The sequence below is a fragment of the Furipterus horrens genome, unplaced genomic scaffold (assembly GCF_987537825.1).
Source record: "Furipterus horrens unplaced genomic scaffold, mFurHor1.1.pri manual_scaffold_15, whole genome shotgun sequence".
NCBI classification, from domain to species: Eukaryota; Metazoa; Chordata; class Mammalia; order Chiroptera; family Furipteridae; genus Furipterus; species Furipterus horrens.
The window spans coordinates 11,499,969-11,521,409 of NW_028327185.1; the positions used below are offsets into that span (position 1 = coordinate 11,499,969).

Consider the following 21,441-nt stretch of genomic DNA (forward strand, 5'->3'; position numbering starts at 1 on the left):
ACACACACACACACACACACACACACACACACACACATTTAAGTATATTATATAAATATTTTTTCCAATCTTCAGCTTGCTTTTTAATTTTCATAACCTGTTTTGCAAAGAGCACACATTTTTGAAGTCCAGTAAATCAATTTCTTTTCTTTTATGGCTGGTGTATTTTGTATCGTAAGAAATCTTGGCTTACCCAAAGGCTGCAAACATTTTCTCCTGTTTTCTTTTAGAATTTTCAGCTTTACATTTAGCTTCATTTTTTCAAGTTAATTTTTATGTGTTGTGTGAGGCCAAGGTCTAAATCTATTTACCCCCAATGGGCTATGCAGTGGGTCGCTGCAGCATTATTTGCTCTGCCCAGCCCATAGCCTCCCACTGGTCCAGTGAGATCCGATTCATGCCTGTCCTTCCAAAATAAGGCCTACCGTCAAATTTCAAGTCCTCTCGGCACAATACACAGACTCACTGCCTAATAAAGCAAATCTCCTAGGGGATTCTGATTTTTAAATTTAAAGGAATCAATATTTAGGGCAAATTCCAGTTATTATGTCAGGCAGATAGGGGAGGTATTTCAGAAGCAGGGGAGCCTTTACTAGGGACCTATTTGACTTGCCAAAATAGATGGCTATCTAGTTGTGGGGCCAGACCAACTTCCAAAAGTATTTGACTTTCACTTCAAAGCAGTTTTTCTCAGCACCCAACGTGCCCCTGAGACACTTCGTTGGCGTCGATCTTGAATTACAAGCTTGACCTGTTACCCTCAAATACAGTTCTTAAGGAAGATTAGTTACAAACAGTTGTCAGAACTTTCACATGGCAGAAAAAATTACATTATAGTAAAGCTGGATGAATTTTTAATGTGTGAGATAACAATTCTTTCATCACCAGAGGGAATTTATCCCAATTCATGCAATAAATATTACATTTTAAAAGTGTTGCCCTAACTTTTCTAGTTGGGATTCTCATGCCTATTGGAAGTCGAAGTATCAATATGCTCCTGAACTCACCTCGCCTCCCTGGAAGTGCTGAGGATGCATGTGGTTCTTCTGACCCTCACCCGGGCCCCCAGGACCAACGTAACCTCAGTCCTTTCTGCGCAGTGTCAAGGGAAACCTTTGGGGTCAGAAGTAGTGGTTCTGGTGGCCTCTAGGCAAATACAACACTACAGTTTACTCAGGACTTTGATAGTGACCTAAAAAGGGGAGAACAGGAGGGAAGTTTTGATTTATCTTGACATAAAACCAGCAGAAATCTGACTCACCAAATTCCCTTAACTAGAAATCAAGAGGGTAAAACAGAAGAGGTTGTCTACGACGGGGTTGCCCCTCACAGCAGACTCTGTGAATGTCCTTTATAGAACCACAGAAGATAGTACCGTCGACATTTACATATTTTACATACACTTTGAATACAAACTCTTAAAATTTACAATAGAACATTAAAATAATCTTCTAATAAAATCAGCCTTAAGTATATGGAATCTAAATCTCAGTATCTTGTACACTCCTAAATAAATATCTTTGATCTATAATTCTTGAAAATATTACAGTTTATGGTGACATGAAACAAGTCATAGTTTTATGAGTGAAAATAAAACATCAATTTAAAAATAAACAAGCCTAAAAACATGAGGACCTGAACTTACAGAAAATCAAAATGCTAAGTACATAGTAATTAAATATGTACATTGGGATAACCAAATGCATGCTCAACAACACACTCTGAACAAATAGAAAAAGCCCTTTCAATTTCATATAATCTAAATAAATAAGCAGAAACACAAAGGGAGGCACTGTACCAGCCAGTAACAACTAGGAAGTCATTTCTCCCTTTTTTCTCAAATGATCCTGACAGAAAAACATGAAATAATGATCACTTGCTAAAAAATTAAAATTTATGTATTTTATTTCTTTTAAAATGCTGCCGATGATATAAAAGGCCAAATTAAGGCTTCCTAAATGTTAGACCTTAGAAAAGGAAATGCCACTTAACTGACAGATTTAAATAAAAATCAGACATTTGCTTATTTAAGACATGATTGAGTTTTCACTAATGACCCCATAAAAGGTCTAAATCAAGCCCGTGATATGAATGCACACTCAAACATCTGAATGCATGGTCTGTTAATACGGAATTATATATGGTGATTTAATTTCATTTGCCAAAGTTTTTTTTTTTTTTTTTAACATAAGGCCAGAATGAAATACCTAGAACAGGAACTAATATCTTCTTGACCTCTGTATTTTAGTTCTCAAGATTCTCAGACCATAATAAGTGCTCAATAAGTGCTTCTGAATTGACCCCAGTATCCATCATTCTTCAGGAAGCACTAAGTCCGTGATTACGATGGTTGTCTGAGGCTCAGAGAGCGCGTTCATTTTACCTCTAGGCCTGTGATTGATTTCCGGCTAATCAAGTCAACTGCTGCAGACCTGTCACAGTTTCTCATTTCACAGCCAAGAATTCTACAACTCACTTGTTCCACAGTTAAACAGTCTTTAAAGATTTGTGCCTGCACATCTATAGTCAAGGTAAAAGAATAAAGATAATTTTTGTTATTTTGTGTTGGGTATTCGCTTAGGGCTAACCGTCTGAAACACACATGCACGCACACACGCACGCACGCACTCACACACAACCAGTTCACAAATAGGGAACAGAATCTGGAAACAATGCATGAAGCCTAAATTACATAGCTCTCAAGGTTAATTAAAAAAGACATCGAACCACAGGCAACTCCTTTTGATCACACACAAACTTATTGCATGATGGCTGGAAGCAATGTCCTTGGACCAACAAATGTAAACCAAACGTGTCCTTTAACTGTTAGCTTGAAAAGAAAGCTAAAAATGGTGCGGCTCCCACACTGCCCTGCTTAGTTCTGCTCAGTGCAGCTCATGACACCAGGAAGCAGCGAGGAGGAGACGGACACGCTCTCCAAAGATCATTCCTTCCATCCACAGCGCTCAGCTCAACCTCGGCTTGACTATGAGGACGATGCTGAGTCCCTCTGGACCGCCAGCTAGAGTTGCTGCTCGGATGTCCGCGGGTCCTCGCTGCGGGGAGGGGACGCACATCACACAACTCCTAAAATAAAGGCTGTGGAGCGAGTTTCCCACTGATTCTCACTGCCAGCACGCCGGGCCCTCTGGAGTGCTGCTAGGAGAGGTAGACCCAATGTTTCAGTCCCGCCATTCCCTGGAGAAACTTAGTGTAATAGAAGTCCACGTTGTCTGCGAAGTCCGTACAGACAGGCGACTCCATGTCACCAAAAGTGCAGTATAGTGCAGTCCCTCCAACGCTAAGGAAAACCGTGGCTATACACAGCAGGATCAGTAGAATACAGGAACTGCCTCCGACCTCATCTGCAGACGTGAGAACAGAGTGAGTACGGTTAAACTGATGCAGAAGGGAAACCTGAGGAGCCCCCGTCTTCTCACTGATGAAGATAGCTGTGCGTCTCAAGATTAGTCCTCCAGGGACAGGTGTCATGACAGAGAGCCAGGGCACCTTATGGCTCTGCAAGGACCTACTTACTCGTGACCACAAAGACATGCGCTCATGGAGTCTGTCAGTGCTCAATTGAAAACCAGCTCATTTATCGTGGAATATGATCACTTCCATAAAATAAGGAGAAAGGGCAATACTTCTTTAATAGCATGATTTTAGAATATAAATTAAAACCTCACTGCTACAGTATCTTTGGAGTTCACATCACAGAACCACCTTAAAGCAAAGTCAAATTGATATTAAACAGGAAAAAATAACTTTGGGTGTGATCACTCTTGCATCTTAATAATATTCAATTTCATTCTTGTTATTTAGTGGAATAGTGAAGTTTAAGCTGGTACAGTGATTTCTTTTTATTTTGTTTAATAACTCTGGCAGGTTTGTTTCTAATAAAAATGTCCATTTCAGTTTTCTGTATTGAAGAAGTATAAGAAAGTCTTAATGATTCCAGACTGAAACAATTAACAAATACTGGAGGAAGACTAAAAAGTTTTATGGTCAGCACAGTGAAGGTATACCAAACCTTCCTGGAAGGTAATTTAGTGGTATCTGTGAAAATTTTAAATTAACTTATCCTCCAGACTGGAACACTTCTGAGAGTGAAAGAGAGCGTTAACTGAACGCAGTGTGGGAGGACAGGTGTGAGCCAGGGCCGCCTCAGGTCAGCTGGTACCTGTCACCGAGCCCAGCAAACCCACTTTCAGGAACCAGCCTACAGATTCGCCCGACACAAGGTCATCTTTCCAAGCACGTTCTGAAACGACGTTTGTTATAACAAAAGGCTGAGAGTAACTTACTTATCCCGGTTACAACAGAGGAGTTAGATTATTACAGAACATTCACACGATGAAATACTATGCAATTGTTTCACAGAACGAAGTGAATTCATGTGTTCTCTCATAAGAAGTTGTCGGGGATTGACAGTTAAATTAAAAGGTGACATTAATAGTACATATGAACCCATTTGAGTTAAAAATACACATGTTGTGTCAACGTGTTTGTACATACATATGCTCAGATATATACAGAATGTGTCTCTAAAGGATAAGAAACTTCAATCAATACTTGAGGAACCCTCGAGGGCGGACTGAAGAACTTACACTTTTTTACTTAATTACTGTCTGAGTTTTCTCATCATTAGCGTATGTTACTTTCAGAAGATTTTACAGTAATACGTGAACATATTATTCCTGTGACAATGCAAACCCAACTCTAAGTCTAAGGAACGCTCCCATTTCCTGTTACCCCCGTCACATTCTCCTCCTGCCTCTGAGGCAAACCCGGCTAGTCTGGGTGTGTATCCCTGCTGATCAAATACAATAGTTTCAGGACTTGCACATGAATAAGATTCCCTTATCATATTGTTCTGTGACTTACAAATTTATAGTGTAAGAGATTTTAATAGTTAAACAGATTAAATAGTTTATATGTATATATGCAGATATTTTTATATAAATGAATCTGATCATATCAGTCTTGTGTGTTTTTTGTCCATTTAATATTTTCACCACCTTTTCCTCTTTTGGCACAAATCCCTACCGTCGCCTTATCTATGTTAATAATCTATATTTGTTTCCACATTTCCCTTCATAATCATATAGTTACATACAAAATTTACATAAAGTTTACTCAAAAACACCCATTTTGTCTCATCTGTATGCGCCGCAACAATGTTTAGAGCTGCACTGTCCAAAGTGGAAGCCACGCGGCTCCTGGGCGCAACGTAAGTGGCTTAGTTTAAGATCAGACGGCCACTAGGTGAAACAGGACTGTCAGTTCTAAACCAGGGTTCCTCCTGGTGAGCGATGGGTCAGGGCCCCTTAGTGCAAACCAAGAATTCATCAAGGTGCCGAGGTAACCTGAAGGGCGGGAGCGGGTTGTTTCCTACCGGCTTTGTAACTGTAAAAATGTAGAAGCCTCCATCACTTCGTGTCCTCCTTAGAAAGCGTACCTACGTGCTTCCACTGTTGATCTGTACCCGCGAGAAGCCTGCTGACAGGTTTCTGGCTCTATTTCCGCTCATTCCTGTTCACCTGGGCTTCAGGGAAACCTAGCAACCGCCTCAGGCCCCGGCCCAGGAGGAACCCAACAACAGCACAGGGTTACACTGCTGCCCTGAGGGGACACTTCCTTCTCTGGAGTCAAGAAATCACCGAAGAGAATATGCTCGTGATCTATAAATATTTCCCCCACATACAAAACAGGAGTATTAACTGCTGCTGAAAAGAAGACAAAAATAGCAGACTCACTCAAACAAACAAACAAACAAACAAACGCAAAACAAAACCCTAAACAAGGAAACGGAAATGAGTTCTGAAAGTTGAGGGCTGTCTGTGGGGTAGGAAGGCCATGGGCTGAATTTTGCAACGTGCTGATTTATCTGAGCAAACAAACGGCATAGGAATTATTTAAGAAATGATGATAGTTCAATTCTCTGTTTCTTTATAGAAGGTTAAAACAAACAAACAAACCTACATCTACATGTTCTTTTACAGATTCTGATACCTCTCATCGTACAAGAATTCATTCGTGAGCAAACGCGCGGAGTCAGCCCTGTGTTAGACCCGGCGCTGGGCAGTTCGCTCACTTACCTGGATCTAAGTGATCGTCTATTTCCTGGAAGCGCACTCTTCTCTTAGACGGTTTCTGCTGCATCTGGGCAGGGTGGCCTCCGACAGCATCATTCCTCTTCTTTAATATAGAGACCAGTCCTTCAGCGGGAGCAACCTGGCCGAGATGATAAGAAGCATTTAAGTTATGGTGGGAAACAGCAGTGGTATTTTACATGTAATGGTAACGAGTCTAATTCAGTTCGATGGGTATTCAAATTTCTACTATAGGTTTATTTTGTTCCTATTAAAAATCGCAACCATCAAAATCTAAGAGAATAGTACTTTCACTTCTATGTAGATGATGGCCAAACACACACCTAAAGCTGCTTTTCTGAAGCCCTGACTGACTCCAAGGCCCAGTGCTGTGACAGGGGCAGGGGACTGGAGACCAGGCCTCCTTTAACGGCCTTGCTTGGCAGCTCCATTTCCCTGTGAAGGGGTCTGAGAAGCCCTCACTGACGACCCCTCTTTGCCTAATTGTTAGTGCTGGGTTTTGCTTTTTAACAGAGGCTGATAATCTACCATTGCTTTTGTCATTCATCAACAATTTGAAAGAAATAAACATGCGAAACTTAAAATATATTCGATACTAACTTTTTAAAATAAAAGGTTTTATTTATTTTCAGAGACAGAGGAGTTGGAAGGGAGAAAGAGAGGGAGAGAAAAATTGATGGGCTGCCTCTCGCACGCCCCGCAATGGGACCTGGCCCACAATCCAGGCATGTGCCCTGACCAGAATTGAACCTGTGACCCTTTGGTTTGCAGGTCAGCACTCAATCCACTGAGCCACACCAGCTAGGGTTGGTGCCAACTTTTAACAGCAAAATCAGTGTTGTCCTCAGTTCCTCTGAGAAACGATACATTTACTAAAGGGTGCACGACTGCTCAAGGTGTTTTAAGGACTTCCCTTCCAGAATCTCTCAAAGAGCCAGTCTACTAGGGACGTAGGACTTTGTAGTACGCACAGGCTGGCAAACTATGGTTGGGAGGCCAAAGGCCCTCTGCCTATTTTAATTTCATAAAATTTAGTCGGAACAAAGCCAAACCCATTCATCTACATATTGTGTATAGCTGCTTTTGGGCTACAGCGGCAGAAATGAGCAGTTGCAACAGACCAAAAAGCCTAAAAAATCTACTATTTTGCTGTCTAATATCGCTTCAGTCCCCCACCTCTGCCGCTTTCTGCTTCCTTCCGGCTTTCACTTGGGACACCTCTCTCCTGCCTCCACCCCGCCCCTTAGTGATGAACAAAGACAGAAGGAAACAAAACCCCTTGCCATTTGGGAGTGACAAGACTCCACGGTGTGGGGAGAACAAGACGAGGGTCCCTGGTGGAGCCAGGCCGAGAAGCCGCAGGCTGAGTCATGGAAGCTGACCTGTGAGTGACCTGGGACAGGCTACAGGTGATGACACAGGTGGGCATTGTGGGCCTAACACTGCAGATGTCAGTGCCCTGCTGGTGTCAGGTCCCTGTAAGCTGAGCACTGCTGGTAGTGTCAATGGCACAAAACACCTAATATGATCCCCAGGCCCGGCCAGCCACCTCTGATAATGTGCAATGCATAAATATTACAGAGTCTATTAGTTCTTTTTATAACTCAAGGCTTTTAGGGCCGAATAACTCAATATGGTCTTCTACAGGGATTTCCTGAACATGGGTCTATAGAGACCATTATCTCAAAAAAAAAAAAAAATCAATGTTAGCAATTTATTCTTTTTATAGAAAATGTGTATTTCAGATGATGTCCTTCTTCTGAGAAAACTAAAGTACTTTGGTGACATTACAATGGTAAGAACAAATACGCAAAGAAACAAACAGCCTTTCACAAATTGCTTTAGAAAGCAACAACATGAAAGGGCTCCTTCACACAGCAAAGAAAAATGATTTTACAAGCACCCTGCCCAAACCGAAAGGGAGAGCAGTCCTTATCACTTCCTTAAGAGCAAGAGATGGGAAATCAAAATTAATTCAACTGATACATGATTAACTATAGGTGATACTTTTATTTTTAGTAACTGTAAAGAAAAACAACGTTTTAATGCACTATTTTCTCCATTAAATAAAGTTGTACATTTACCAACAGTGAATTACACATCACAGGCATTTTCAAGTTGCTTTAACTACTTGGAATACAGAATCCGAGAATGAGCCCCAGAGTGGCGTGACTGTTAACTGTGTATCTTTGTGATACGAACTTTGAATCTGTAAATTCAAGACACAGACCCAAGTCATAAGTTAGAAGACATTGCAAATATGAACAAATGGATGTTGAAAGAATGAGAAAAACTTTGGAAATCGTCTGGGAAGACACAGAACGTGCTTCCAAGACCCGCAAGCGGGTCCTGTAGCAGCCGCTGGGGGGCCCTGCCCTTGGCTCCTGCTTGGCCTCATCTGGGGTGTCTGGCTCTGAATGTCACGCAGTTAAGGGATACAAGCCTTCCCAAGTGCCCCCCCCCCCGCATTTACTATGGGAGGCAATGAACTTTGGCAACTGTTTGAAGGAGGGAAGAAGTAGAAGAGAGAAATTGTACTTGGGTGGGATGGGCTAACATTCTGACACTCTCCCCCACTAACCCTTAATTCTTGGCTACGAATCTAACCACACGCTACATTTCCACCCCCTTTTTCTCTCCCAACAACACCAGCTGTTTTAAAACAAAACAAACAAGCAAAAAACAAATAAAGTAACAAACCAGTAGTTTCAGCAGGGCCTACGCCATTGTCTGAAGTGCAATGTGCTCTTTTCCATTCCTCCCTTTCAGTCCTGCTCCGGTACCTTCTCTAGGTTTCTCTGTTTCTTCTCTAACTGCCCTCTGGCCCTGCAGGCTACAGATCTGGAACAGGGACGGTGCTGTCAACTTAGGTACCGGAGATGAAGGCCAGGGAAACTCTTGGAAGACAGGTGGATGTGGGCCTTTCTGTTCCGGCAAGAGCTTTGGGCAGAGGTCTTAGAACCCACCTCAAGGGCAGAAATTCTACTTACCACCCCAAGGCAGTCAAACATAAAGAGTTTAAGAAATGCCTTTGAGAGAGTTTTTCTTAATTCTATGGTAGAAGGGAAGTAAGTCTCGATAGAGTCACAGTATTTTCTAACTAGGGTGAGAAGTTGATTTAGGGCACAGAGAAATGTATCTCCACCAAACTACTTGAAAATATTGATATGAAAAGGTTAGATTTTTTTATATCTCAGAAAATAGAAAGCTTTAAAAACTGAATTTGGTTTTCCACTTCAATTACTCAATTTCTTTGCTCCCCAAACAAAATATACCAAGCCCTTGCACTGTGCACTAAAAGAATTTTAAACTGTAATTAACGTAATTGTTTTTGGTGGCACTCCATGAATACGTGCAAAATTCAACAACAGCAGAACATGCATCTGGCCTAGTCCTCCGTATTTGCAAACACGTAATTATTCTGTACTTCCCCTCAGACAGCGATGGTCATCTAAAATAGCATTTTAAGAAAGAACTGGTTGTAAAAACAAAATTATTTTGCAATTCTATGGGCACTATAAATCCTATTGTGACAAAGTAAACATTCAGAGGTCTTGATGTTAGTTAGACTTGCCTCCTCAGAAGATTAAAAAAAAAAAAAAAAGAAAAAGATACCAAATAATTTCTTTTAATGACGTAGGCTTTATTCAATCCAGAACCTCAAGGCTGGTAAATTTTGAACCAGGTCCTGGTTGGTGTGGCTCAGTGGATTGAGCGCTGGCCTGCAAACCAAGAGGTTGCTGGTCAGGGCACAGACTTTGGTTGTAGGCCAGGTCCCCAGTTGGGGGTGTGCCAGAGACAACAATCAATGTGTCTCTTGCACATCAATGTTTCTCTCCTTTTTCTCCCTCCCTTCCCCTCTCTCTAAAAATAGACAAATAAAATCTTAAAAATATTTTTTTGAACATGAACACCCATTTGGTTTCCAACTAACTTGAGACATAACATTCGTAAGTCATGTTAGCATATTACAAACAGTTTAAGTATCATCAATCTCACTGTGGAAGCACGTGTCAAATTTACCACTATTGTTCTTCAACCAAGGAACAAGTGGGATGGGCTCTATATTAATACCTATAAATATGGGCTCTACCTAAGACCTATAATTTAGTTACTCTGTATGCTTTATGTAAAGATATTTACATAATATGTCATATTTAATCTTTATGACTCTCTTACATAGGCATTATCAGCCCCATTTTCCGGATGAAGACGCCAAGCTTAAAACACGTAAATAACATGCTTAACCTTGTAGCACCAGCTACTGGCAAAGGTTGAATACAAACTCAAGATTAAACCTCTTGTCATTTTCCTAATGTGAGGAAGATCCTGTTTGCTATGACTATTAACATTTTGTTTATTCTGTCTGACTTAGTTTACTCAGCATGATACATACTTTCAAGACCCAGGCATGTGGTCACACATGGCAACAGTGCATTTGTGACAGAAAAGGACAAGAATCAGATGCTTTCACTCCTATGTGGGACATACACCGAAAACAATAAATAACAGAATAAACAAACAAAAAACTCACGGACGTAGAAAACAGCATGGTGGTTACCAGAGGGGAAGGGAGAAGGGGGAGTTAGAAGAGGGTAAAAAGGGTCAAATATGTGGTGATGCAAGATTACATTTTGGGTGATGAGCACACAATGCCATATACAGAGGATATAATATTGTGCACTTTGAAACTGACATAATCCTATTAACCAATGCTACCCAAATAAGTTTAATAAAAAACCTTGTTTAGTATCATCTGTTATATAATATATTAAACCTAACATGTTTCTTTTGTCTTTTCTAAGTACTGCATACCTCTAGTAACAGATTTATACCTCACACATCACCTCAGCTGAAAGATACTTAAAATAATGGCTAAATCCATTGATACAGAGACATGGGGGAGATGACGGTGAGATGAAAGGTTTTTTGTGTCACTCAGTTAATCTGAAAGTGGATTGATATCGTAGTTACTACTATGACAAATACATACAACCAGTCACAGGGGGAGCTGGGGAGGAGCTCCGTGGAGGAACGCCACCCTCCAGAAGGAACATGACGGTGCTGGCCACACACTGCGGAAGAGGAAGAAGCAAATGACGATGAAGTCTGTCAATGCTGAATGGCCAAAAGATTTAACCAGAGAGGGATGATGCTTAGGCCACTCCCTCACCTGAAGTTCTGAAGTTCAGAGGAGCAGCGTGAAAAGAATAAACACCAGGGACCTCAGCGATCCAGGAATGGCGGCAGCAGTCAGCACTCGCTGAGTACTGACCATGAACCCTGCGCTGTACCTGGCGCTCCACGGGCTGGAAAGGCGTGACCTAGATCTTGAGGGCTGGGAGGAAGTAAGTGTATGCAGAGGGGGTTCATCACTCCTGAGCCGAGTAACACAGAAGGTGAAGGTCAGAGGGGGCAGTACGCGGGGTGTACCTGGGAGCTGCGAGGAGGCCAACCTGACTAGAGTACATACAGGCGGAGGACAAAGGAACAGCAGAGGTGACACTGGAAAGGTAGGGTGGGCCAGGTTACCAAGTCCTGAACACCAAGCCATGCGGTACAGCCTTTATGCTGGGGCCAAAGGGACTCACAGCAAGAGACAGACAAGGCAGAAAATGTTTTTTAGTAGAAGATTAGGCCGACAGTGTATGTGTTAGACCCAGACCCTCAGGTTTCATCTGTGTTTTATAAAGCTGAGTACCTCTAACAAGGCGTGGGGACCTTCTCCTTATTGCTCTACAGCCAAGTCATTTCATTTACATTTACTACCTGACTGGCGCCTTTGGGTATATGCTTGAGAACCCCAGTTTATACGGTGCTAATGTAAGACCATTTGGAAGGGGAGAAGATGATACAAGAAATGGAAAAACTAGGTAGCTGCTGCAAAAGTCCAGGAAGAGGCAGTAAAGATGTAAATTAACAGAATGACTACAAAGGAAAAGAAAAGGAGCTAAGTGCAAGAGACATGCCAATCCAGAGAAGAATTAATTAATTAGAACATTTAGAAGGCAGGATAAAGGGGAAAGGCAAAGATGAAACCATCTGGCACAAAGAAGAGATAGGAAATCTGTGGGTTATCCTCTGGGGCTCTTTATAGATATGTACAAAAATCCTGGGTCAAATATTTTCCATGACCCCTCTTATGTAAACGGAAGACTGCCCACTGTCTTTCCTCTGTTGTGGGGAAGCTGGACTCCTGCTCCCTCCGAAGAGCCAGTCTGGGCCGAGCAGCCATGGTTACTGTTTCTAAGACCCCCCTTCGTCCGAGATCCACAGAACAGCTGCCTGCGTGATTTCAGAAAACACTGCTGCTTAGGCCAAGCCTCCCATCCTAATGTGGTAAGGGTATCCCGCAGTGACTAGTCTTAATGTCACTTAACTTCCCTGACCCCAGTGGCCTAGCCAAGAGACACTGATGGACGCCACAGAAGTCACTTCAATTACCAAGAGCAATTCTGGCGTGTCACCTTTCTCCCCATCAGGAAGCTTTAGGTTATGTCCTCCCCTAGTTTGCATTCTGTGCAACAGGCAGGCTTGAGATGTCTCAGCGAATACCGCCAATCTGGACCGAAGGCAGGGAACATATTTTGCCCTCTTTCAAATTACAAGCTTTCTAAAGAACCAAGCAGTGGCAAAATGGCTCCTTCTTTGACTATTATGTTTTGAATTATTTCAAATAATTAAAATTACTTGAATCTGAAACATTTAATGTAGTTTTCTGAACATATGACATCTCTGCAAATAGATTGCACACATATATGTTAATGAAGAAAATGATTTATTTTCATATGGCAAGTCATGGTGTTAAAGTCTGCACACAAAGCTGTGAATATCATTATTTTCAAAGTTAATAGGTTAAGTTTAGTAAATTTACCCAATATCTGAGTGCCATTTATTCGGAAAACAAAATGACTCCTTCACCCACCCACCCCACCATGTAACAATGTATTAAAAGCTGAATGGATCTGAAGTAGCAGCGTGGGAGCAGAGCACAGGGCACCTTGAATTTGTGCACCACATTTCCCTCTCACATTTTGATGCTAAGGACAGCAGAGAGATTTAAAAAGAAGATAACGCAACCCTTCCGGTCTCCAGAACAAAGCAAGTTGATGATTTATTAGCATTACCAGGTTCCTCAGTAAAGGGCGTTTGGGTTCTGACATTAAGATATCTTATGGATATTGTGATGAGATTTAATCTTTTCCCCCAAACTGGGAAACTCAAATTCAGTAAACAGGTAAGACCTGGAGTCTGATAGCTGTTAGACTATGGGCTTCATACATGTGGTTTCCTTATCTAAACTTCTAATCGCTGCACCTGCAATGCGGCGGTACTCACATAGAAGTTACATAAAAAGTACGGAATGAGAGAATAAATGAGTGAATCTCAGTAACTCGCTGACACTGCACACATGATAAACTTTTAAAAGAATTTAAGAGTATAAATGTTTTTGATGCTTTTTAAAAACAGTCTGGATGTGGAGGTTACATTTTGATGACAGTGTCATGCTCTTTTAGACACAAGAACAGCACTGTTTCAGGGATGAAGCTGTCATTTTACTTAGCAAAATTATTCCTGTATTCATAAAAGCTTCCCGAACCTGGAGAATTTCTTTTACACATGTCTCTATAACAGTGAATTCAATTAGTCTAGACCTTTTTCGTTCTCTGTGATATTTTGTGTAAATTATTTCATTTTATGGGATGAATCTAATTGTTCAAAAAAAAAACACACAACAAACACTTCCACTGGGTTTGGGGCTGGGTATCAAAGCCAAGTTCCACCTGAAGCCAGAGCTGGGCAATGTAGAAGTGGCAAGAAAAGGAAAGCAAAGAAGCAAGAAAAAGGGGGAAAAACCAGCAAAGAAAGAACATACCATTGCGTTCTATCGTGACCACAGTGGGAGAAAGAGTGACAAGCAGTCAGGAAACCTGTGAGGGGCAGCGTCACTGACCACCGGAGAGATGAGGTTTGGGGAGAGAGCAGAGGACTCTCTGGGGTGGCCCAGCGCGGCGAGGAAGGTGGGCTCATGAGCCACCATGGTTCTTGAAGGCATGAACAATACTATTCACGACAATACTCAGTTATTAAGAAATTACATTCTGTATCCTGTATTCACAAAAGTATGGAAGCATGAAAACTGTTTCAAAAACAGTGCCAGGAAAACTAGTGAGATGTGGCAGCAGATCTCCCAGAGGCCAGGAACTTCATTGGATCCCTCACTGTGTCCCCAGCACCTGACGGAAGACCCTTCGAGAAGGATCCCCGCCCACCCTGCCCCCGAACTTTAAATACTTTATTACCAAACAAAGGAGAATGGCCATCTTGATCCTCTCTTCCAGCTCTTTATTTTCTTCCTTGGTTTTGATTAGTCTCATTGCTGTTTAGAGAAACTTTAAAACTTTGATTGATAATGTGTCTTAGCCAAGTGGATAAGTACTGTTTGTTCAAATCTAGAGCTTATAAATTAATGCTGTAAGAAAGAGAACACTCACAGCATCCAATTTAAGGGCTTAAACATCCATCCAGTATCTCCTAGTCTTACTGTATTTAAAAATGTGTCCTTCATTCTGTTAATACTGTTTCAAAGAATTAAAAATATAATAAGAGGAAGAAACAGAGAGTATATATTCTATTTTATCTTCTAGTTGTATGAGAAGAAAAATGAGATTTCCTTAGAAGAAAGTGACTCATCTTATCTTGATCGTAACTCCTAGGACTACCAGAGAAAAGACACAGAAAAAAAATGACATAAAAACTGATGTTCATAATGCTAATATCTGGAGGCATGCAATTTAAGTTGCTGGAGTGTAAACATCATGACTAAAATAAATAAAATGCTTAATGATTCATCCATTAAATTTCTCCCTCATGTTTGAGACCAGGGGAAACTTACAAAAAACTAGGCACTATGTAGCACATTCGGCTTTTAAAAATTGCCTTCTACTTTTCACAGTACTTACATGTCAGATCTCAGACTTACCTCTGCAATCTCTATCCTTTTTGCAAGATCATCGAGAGAAAGGTAGCTCTCATCGGGTGGCAGGTCCTCCTGGAGGCTGTAAGACGCTTCATCAGGGGAAAGGTCTTGAAGGAGGTCCGAGTCTTCCTCTTCACATGAAAGAGAATCTTCAGTCTCTTTGAAGCATCCTTCTATAAGGCTGTTCAGATAGTCTTCTGTTTCTTTACTGACTTGGTCGCCCTGATCTCCCTTTCCCTCTGGGGCCATACACACCCCTGAAGGCGCCGGACTCAGGGCAGACACTTGGGTACTTTCGCAGGGAACGCCCTGGGGGCCCTCTGTGCCCGCCTGCCCCTGGGCGGACTTTCCATCGCTGCCCGCGGGGCCCGGGGGCTGCAGCTCATTCAGTTCGCTGTGCTCAGGCTGGTCCGAGGGCACCGCCTCGGGAGCATCTTCCAGGGGCAGACGGAGCTCCTTTCTTTGCGTCTGTGAGTGTTTGCCCTCGGAAAACAAAGCAGGAGGTATATGGTCCGAGTCTCCTGGTAAAAGCAACGGCCCAGTCTCCGACTCTCCGGAGAGTAACCCCGCCGGGTCTTCAGCGGCGCCCTCTATTCCGGCCACATCTTGGCAGGCGTCTGTCTGAGCCGGCGGCCAGCGGCTGTCACCCTCGCAAGCGTTCTCGGGGGAGTGTGGCCCAGCACGGCTCCCGGCTGTCTCTGAGGGCTGGGCGTGGAGCTCCCGGGTGGCCTCCGTGCGGCCGAGTGGCTCCGCGGTGTGGTCCCTCCCTGCAGTTGCAGCGAGGCTCGGGGGCTCTGCCTGTCCCGCCGTCTGACGGCAGCAGGGGCCGCTCCCTGGGGTCTCTCCTTCGGGCTGGCTCCCTGTGCTTGGTTCCATGCCAGGGCAACGCTCACTCTCTGAAGACGAAGGAAAACAAGTGGCTTTAAGATTCAGAACACTCTGTACGCGAGGGAAGAGCAAGGACATACAGAGAACGCGAGCGACACAATACTGTAAGCCTCTGAACGGAGGTATGATTTCTCCGCCTGTAGCTTCCCATTACAAGTCAATATTCAAACGTTTACCTTCCTGTGGCTTTGTTAACCTTACTCACACTGACCCACACTGTATACTGAGACACTGTTCTTTCTCATTTACACTTCGTTTTCCTTGGTGTAAATAACCGACTCATTACTTCATTGAGAAAAAACCCTCAATTTCTGTATCTCTAAACTCTTGACAGATGGGCAGCAAAGGCACATATGCCAACAGGTAATCCACCGGCTTTAAAACATGTCCTTTTTGAGAGTCCCTGACCCACAGCTGCCCTCCAGGACACACAGGTGTTGTCCTGGAACTGCCCTTCCCGGTGATCCCAGGAATCCCCTTGGGTTCAATGTCCGAAGCCTTGCTTTCTGGATCCCAGGTCTTCCTCTTGGTTTATTTTCTCTTAGTGGAACATTTCCTAAGACAAGCTGCGTGGCAGGTAAACTTTTTAGGATCCTTCACACCTGAAAGTCTTTATTCCTTCAGCCCTAAAACTTCGGTAAGGCTTTCTAGGTCAGAAAACATTTTCTCTAAGAGTTTGGAAGGTGCTCCTGTATTGTGTCTAGCTTCCAGGAGGAATGTCAAGTTTATTGAGCATTCTGAATACCAACCCCTTGTAACCTACATTTTCTTCCTGGAAGATTTAGATGCTTTCCTTTATATCTGGTGTCTTGAAACTTCATCAAGTTTTTCATTTTTTGTGTTGGATACCTGGTGGGACTTTCAATCTGGAAACTCGTGACCTCCAATTCTGGGAAGTTTTCTTGTATTACTTTTGATAAATTGTCCTCTTCCCTTTTTTGTTCTCTCCCTTTAAAATGGGACCTATGGACTGATCATCTAGACCTTTCTGTCACACTCTTCACTTCTTTGTCTTTGGATCAGCTTTTTGGGACACTGCCTCAATTTCATCCTTCAATTCTTTTAATTAAATTTTTATATTGGCCAGCACACTTTTTAATTTCTATGAACATTTCTCTAATTCTCTGAATGTTCCTTTTCTAGGAAAGAGCCTCTTACTCTTGTTTTCACATGTACAATATTTCCTCTAATCTCTGTGATGATCAGTGATTTTTAAAGTTTTCATCTGTTCTCTGCATTTTGTTTCCTGAGTTTCTTTTGGTCTGTCTATCTGATTTGGTCTCCATCTTTTCTAGTTGAGGTTTTCCTAAACAAGGCAACAGGCAGCTCTGTGGTTAAAGGCGAGCCTTCTCTGTGAGTAGTTCTCGCTGTGGGGCAGAGAGAGGCTGGGGGTTCTAATCTCCTAGACTCGTGGCTAGTTTTCCAGAGAGGAAAAAAGAAATTCAGTGGCCACAGCTCAAAATGCTAAATGCAGAAAATAGGCCAAAGGCCTCACTGCTCAATCCATAAGCTTTGCATTCAACCCCCATTTTCTCTCTAACACCCCTTCCTGGGGTTGTGCTTGAGGCCTGAGTCCACAAGGCCTGTTTCATGTTCTCTAAAAAAATAAACCTTCAGCCTCCTGCTTAGTAGAGAGGGAACAGAAAGGTCTCCATGCTTCTTGAATAGTCTTTCAGCCCAGCCTCCTGTTTCCAGTCCAGCCCTACATCCTTGACTTTAGTGGTTCCCCCTGTGCTTCCAGTTCCCAGACTTCCCCAGGCAGGAACCAACACTTTCCCTGTGGACACACAGCGTTCAGCTTCCTTTGGAGTGTTGAGCTGGGTGCCACCCAGCCATCTGCTGTCCAGCTTCCAAATTCTTCTGAATGTCACATCTGCTGCTGTTTCCTTGCCAGTTTTGTCCTGTGGGTTTTGGCCCTTTTAGAATCCCTTTCTACTGTTTTAATGGCATTCCAGGAAAAAGTGGGGGTACATGTTTGATCCACTGTGTTTAACCAAAAAATATTTTCTGATTTTTCAATATGTACTATAATATAAAACTTATTCTTGTTAATGCTTCTGTTAGTATTAACACGGATTTCTGTTACTTAGCTCTTCTGAACACCAAAATGTAATGAGGTAAGTTTCCTGCCCCCTATTGCATTAACTTCACACAAACAAACAAACCCCCCTACTCCGATGAAATAAAAATGGAATAAGAGCCAAGTGCATAATAGATACTTAATAAACAATGAATTAAAGAGGTAGTTCTAAGATGAGAAGTTAGACTATACATGCTCTAGAGAAGTGGACATGCCTTTGGGTTATTTTTTCATTGCCTCTCCCCCATATTCTCTTTAGGGGAAAATACCCCCCCCCCCATTTCATGATATGGGGCTACAGCATTCATGAATTAACACATTTCTTATACTTTATGAATGTCTCATTAATTAACATTAAGTATAAACATTTGAGGGGTATCAGGCTTAAAAAGGGAATTTTCACAGTAAATATTTATTTTAGGCTTAAAAACTTTAAACTGAGTCTAAAATGTTAATAGTAGTATAAATTAGTATATCTTCTACAGAGGTTAACTCAAAATAAAAAATGTACATACCCAGTCATCAGGGGAAAGTAAGTTAAAACCACAATGACATATCATTTCCTATCCACTAAAATGACTAGAATAGAAAAGACTGACAACATTAAATGTCAGCAAGGATGTGGAACGACTGAAATTCTCATATACTGCTGGTGGGTACAAAATGGTACAACCACACTGAAGAACTGTTTGGCCATTTCTCATAGAGTTAAACATGTATCTTCCTTATGACCCAGCAATTTTATTCAATTATTTACCTAGAGAAATAAAAACATACATCCACAAAGTGACTGCCTAGCAGTTTTATTCATGATATCCCTAAATTGGAAAGAACCCAAATGTCTATCAACAGGTAAATGGATAGACAAATTTGTGGTATAGTAAAAAAAAAGGAAGGACTACTACTCAGCAATGAAAAGGAGTGAACTAATGATATATACCACACTATGGATGACTATCAAAAACATATGCTGAGCAATCCGATTTGTATTAAATTCTGAAACAGAGAAAAAGTCATCCATGACAGAAAAGCACTGGGTTGCCTGGGACTGGAGGTGGGAGGGACTGGCTACTGGGGGCTGAATATGTATGTTCTTATCTTGATGGGGATAGTGCTTCTGTGAGTGCATACATTTCTAAAAGCTCTTCAAACTACACGCTTAAAATGGGAATATTTTAGTGCATGGAAATTGTATGTCAATAAAGTCTATAAAAATGGGAAAAATGATATAGAACTCAGGCTAATGGTTACATCAGGGGTGAGGTGAAAGCAGGGGACACAAAGGTAGTTAGCACAGAACTGACAATAATTTAGTCCTTAGTTGGGTATTAGGTTCCTAGGCCTTCAGTTTGTTATCATTTCTTGTCATGTATGTAACATAGTACTTTTACATATAAAATATTGCTTAAGAATAAATAAAAATATGAATTAAGAATGTATGGACTTCAGGTTCAGAAAACTAGGGTTTGGCTTTGAGTTCCAATTAGTCCTGTTCCTGCATATGACACTTAGCTTCCTTGAGTTTTTTCAAATGATTCAGCCTAGCTTATACTGGCTGTTAAGAGGGATGGATGAAATATAAAATACTATGTAAATTACTGGAAGACTTTCATAAGGGAGATTAATATGTAGAGAACACCTATCGAATGCTAGGACGGGGGGGAAGGGACAACATGAGGAGGAGGAAGAGAAGTCATGCAAGCAGTGAGAGCATATTAAACTCTTACTTTGGGCCTGGTGCTGTTCTAAACTCTGAACATGAAATTATTAATCTAATCCTCACAAAAACCCTAACAGGTAAGTGCAATTAATTTCGGAACTGTGGAAATGGAAGCTCAGAAAAGTTAAGAAACTTGCCTAAGATCACACAGCTTTAAGTGGTGGAGAGAGAATTCAAACCAGATAAGTTTGGGCTCCAGAAACAGGCTTTAACCACCACACAAAAAAATAACACATTACATATTATATAAGCGGCTTAGGATCAAGAAGTGTAGAAAGAAAGACAAGGGAAAGTCTAGATTGTACTACATGCCTTACATTATTAGAAACGGGGACTATAAAGCAAAACAAACGATGTATTGAATTCAAATCATTTACAGTCATATTTTCATATTTCTCTTTCTCTTATTCTTACATCCCTATGTATTTATTCACAGAACAACCAAACTGAGGAGACTAATTCTGGGAGATTTGACATCTTTCTTTAAAAGATGTTGTTTTATCAGTCTTGGCAAGATTTCTTGCCCCAGGATTTAGTGCACACGCTCCCCGTAAGATGGTTATCAGTGAGAAGCATGCTGCATATTAATTAGAAATCAGAAGACCCAGGTTTTAGTTGTGATCAAAGCATCAAGCAAGTAACTGACATGGGGTGTCTCAGTTTTCCCAACTGAAACACATCGCACAGCAGAGGCCAAGCCGCCACTGGGGCCAAGCTGGTGCCGGGCAGGCACCCAGGACCAAGTGTCGCATTTAATTCATCAGCCTGTCACAGCACTCTTCCTGGGGTGCGGGACACGGAGCCACCTCCATGCCCAAACCAGGTGGCCATTTTGTGACTTTTCCTCTCTTTTAAGATTTTTATGGAGCTCGTTTTATGGTGCTTCCCAGTATAAAAATGACTGGACCAGAGGAGATGAGAAGGATGGAATATAAGAGGGCTGGCCTAAAGCAATATCCTAAATTTGCCTCATAAAAATAAAGGAGATAAAGGAAAATTTACGGGGTGGGGAAAGGACTTTATAAAAAGAAAGAGGAGAATTAAATTGCAGGCATCATCACCATTATTTTATCTCCGAGGCAACTCAGTTAAAAATACCTGATGCTGCTTTGGTTTATCCCAGGGCTCAGGAACATAAATCCTGAGAATACAAATCAGCCCTAAAATCACACATCAGGAAAAATAAACACCCTAAACTATATTTATTTATCTTTATTTTCTAAAGTTTTTATAATGAGCACACATTATTATTGTAAAAAATAGTTTCTAAAAATCTTCAACTGTTGCCATAAGACACAAAGTGGTAGAGAACATATCATAAATGCTTTAGAAATATACATATGTAAATTAAAGTACCCCATATGTTAGTCAACATAAAAGGGAAGGGAATCAATTCCCATGGATAAATTATCAAGATAAAGAGCTTTTAAAGAGATATACAGAACAAATTTCTGGTCAAGTCCATATAATAAATGTTGGTTTTTTAAAAAGAAAACAATGTCTAAATACACTAAAACCTATTCTATTTCAGAGCATTTTTTGTACAGTCTTGTCATGTTGTGTTAAGACACATAAAGCCACCTGCTGAAAACATGGAAATAATGTTATATTCTTAATAAGAATTTAGATTTAATAATTTCTACTACTAGAAATCTAA

General features: G+C 41.5%; 1 protein-coding gene across 1 annotated transcript in view; it reads right to left on the minus strand.

Annotated features, from left to right (window-relative positions):
- Positions 1-837: 837 nt before the first annotated feature.
- CNST (consortin, connexin sorting protein) overlaps positions 838-21,441 on the minus strand; it is a 57,168-nt gene continuing 36,564 nt past the window's right edge. Inside the window, exons 9-11 of the mRNA XM_090263300.1 lie at positions 15,100-15,992; positions 6,102-6,237; positions 838-3,365 (exon numbers count right to left, since the gene is read on the minus strand). Of these exons, the coding sequence (XP_090119426.1) occupies positions 3,160-3,365; positions 6,102-6,237; positions 15,100-15,992 (1,235 nt within the window). The 3' untranslated portion in view covers positions 838-3,159. The remainder of the gene's footprint in view (positions 3,366-6,101; positions 6,238-15,099; positions 15,993-21,441) is intronic.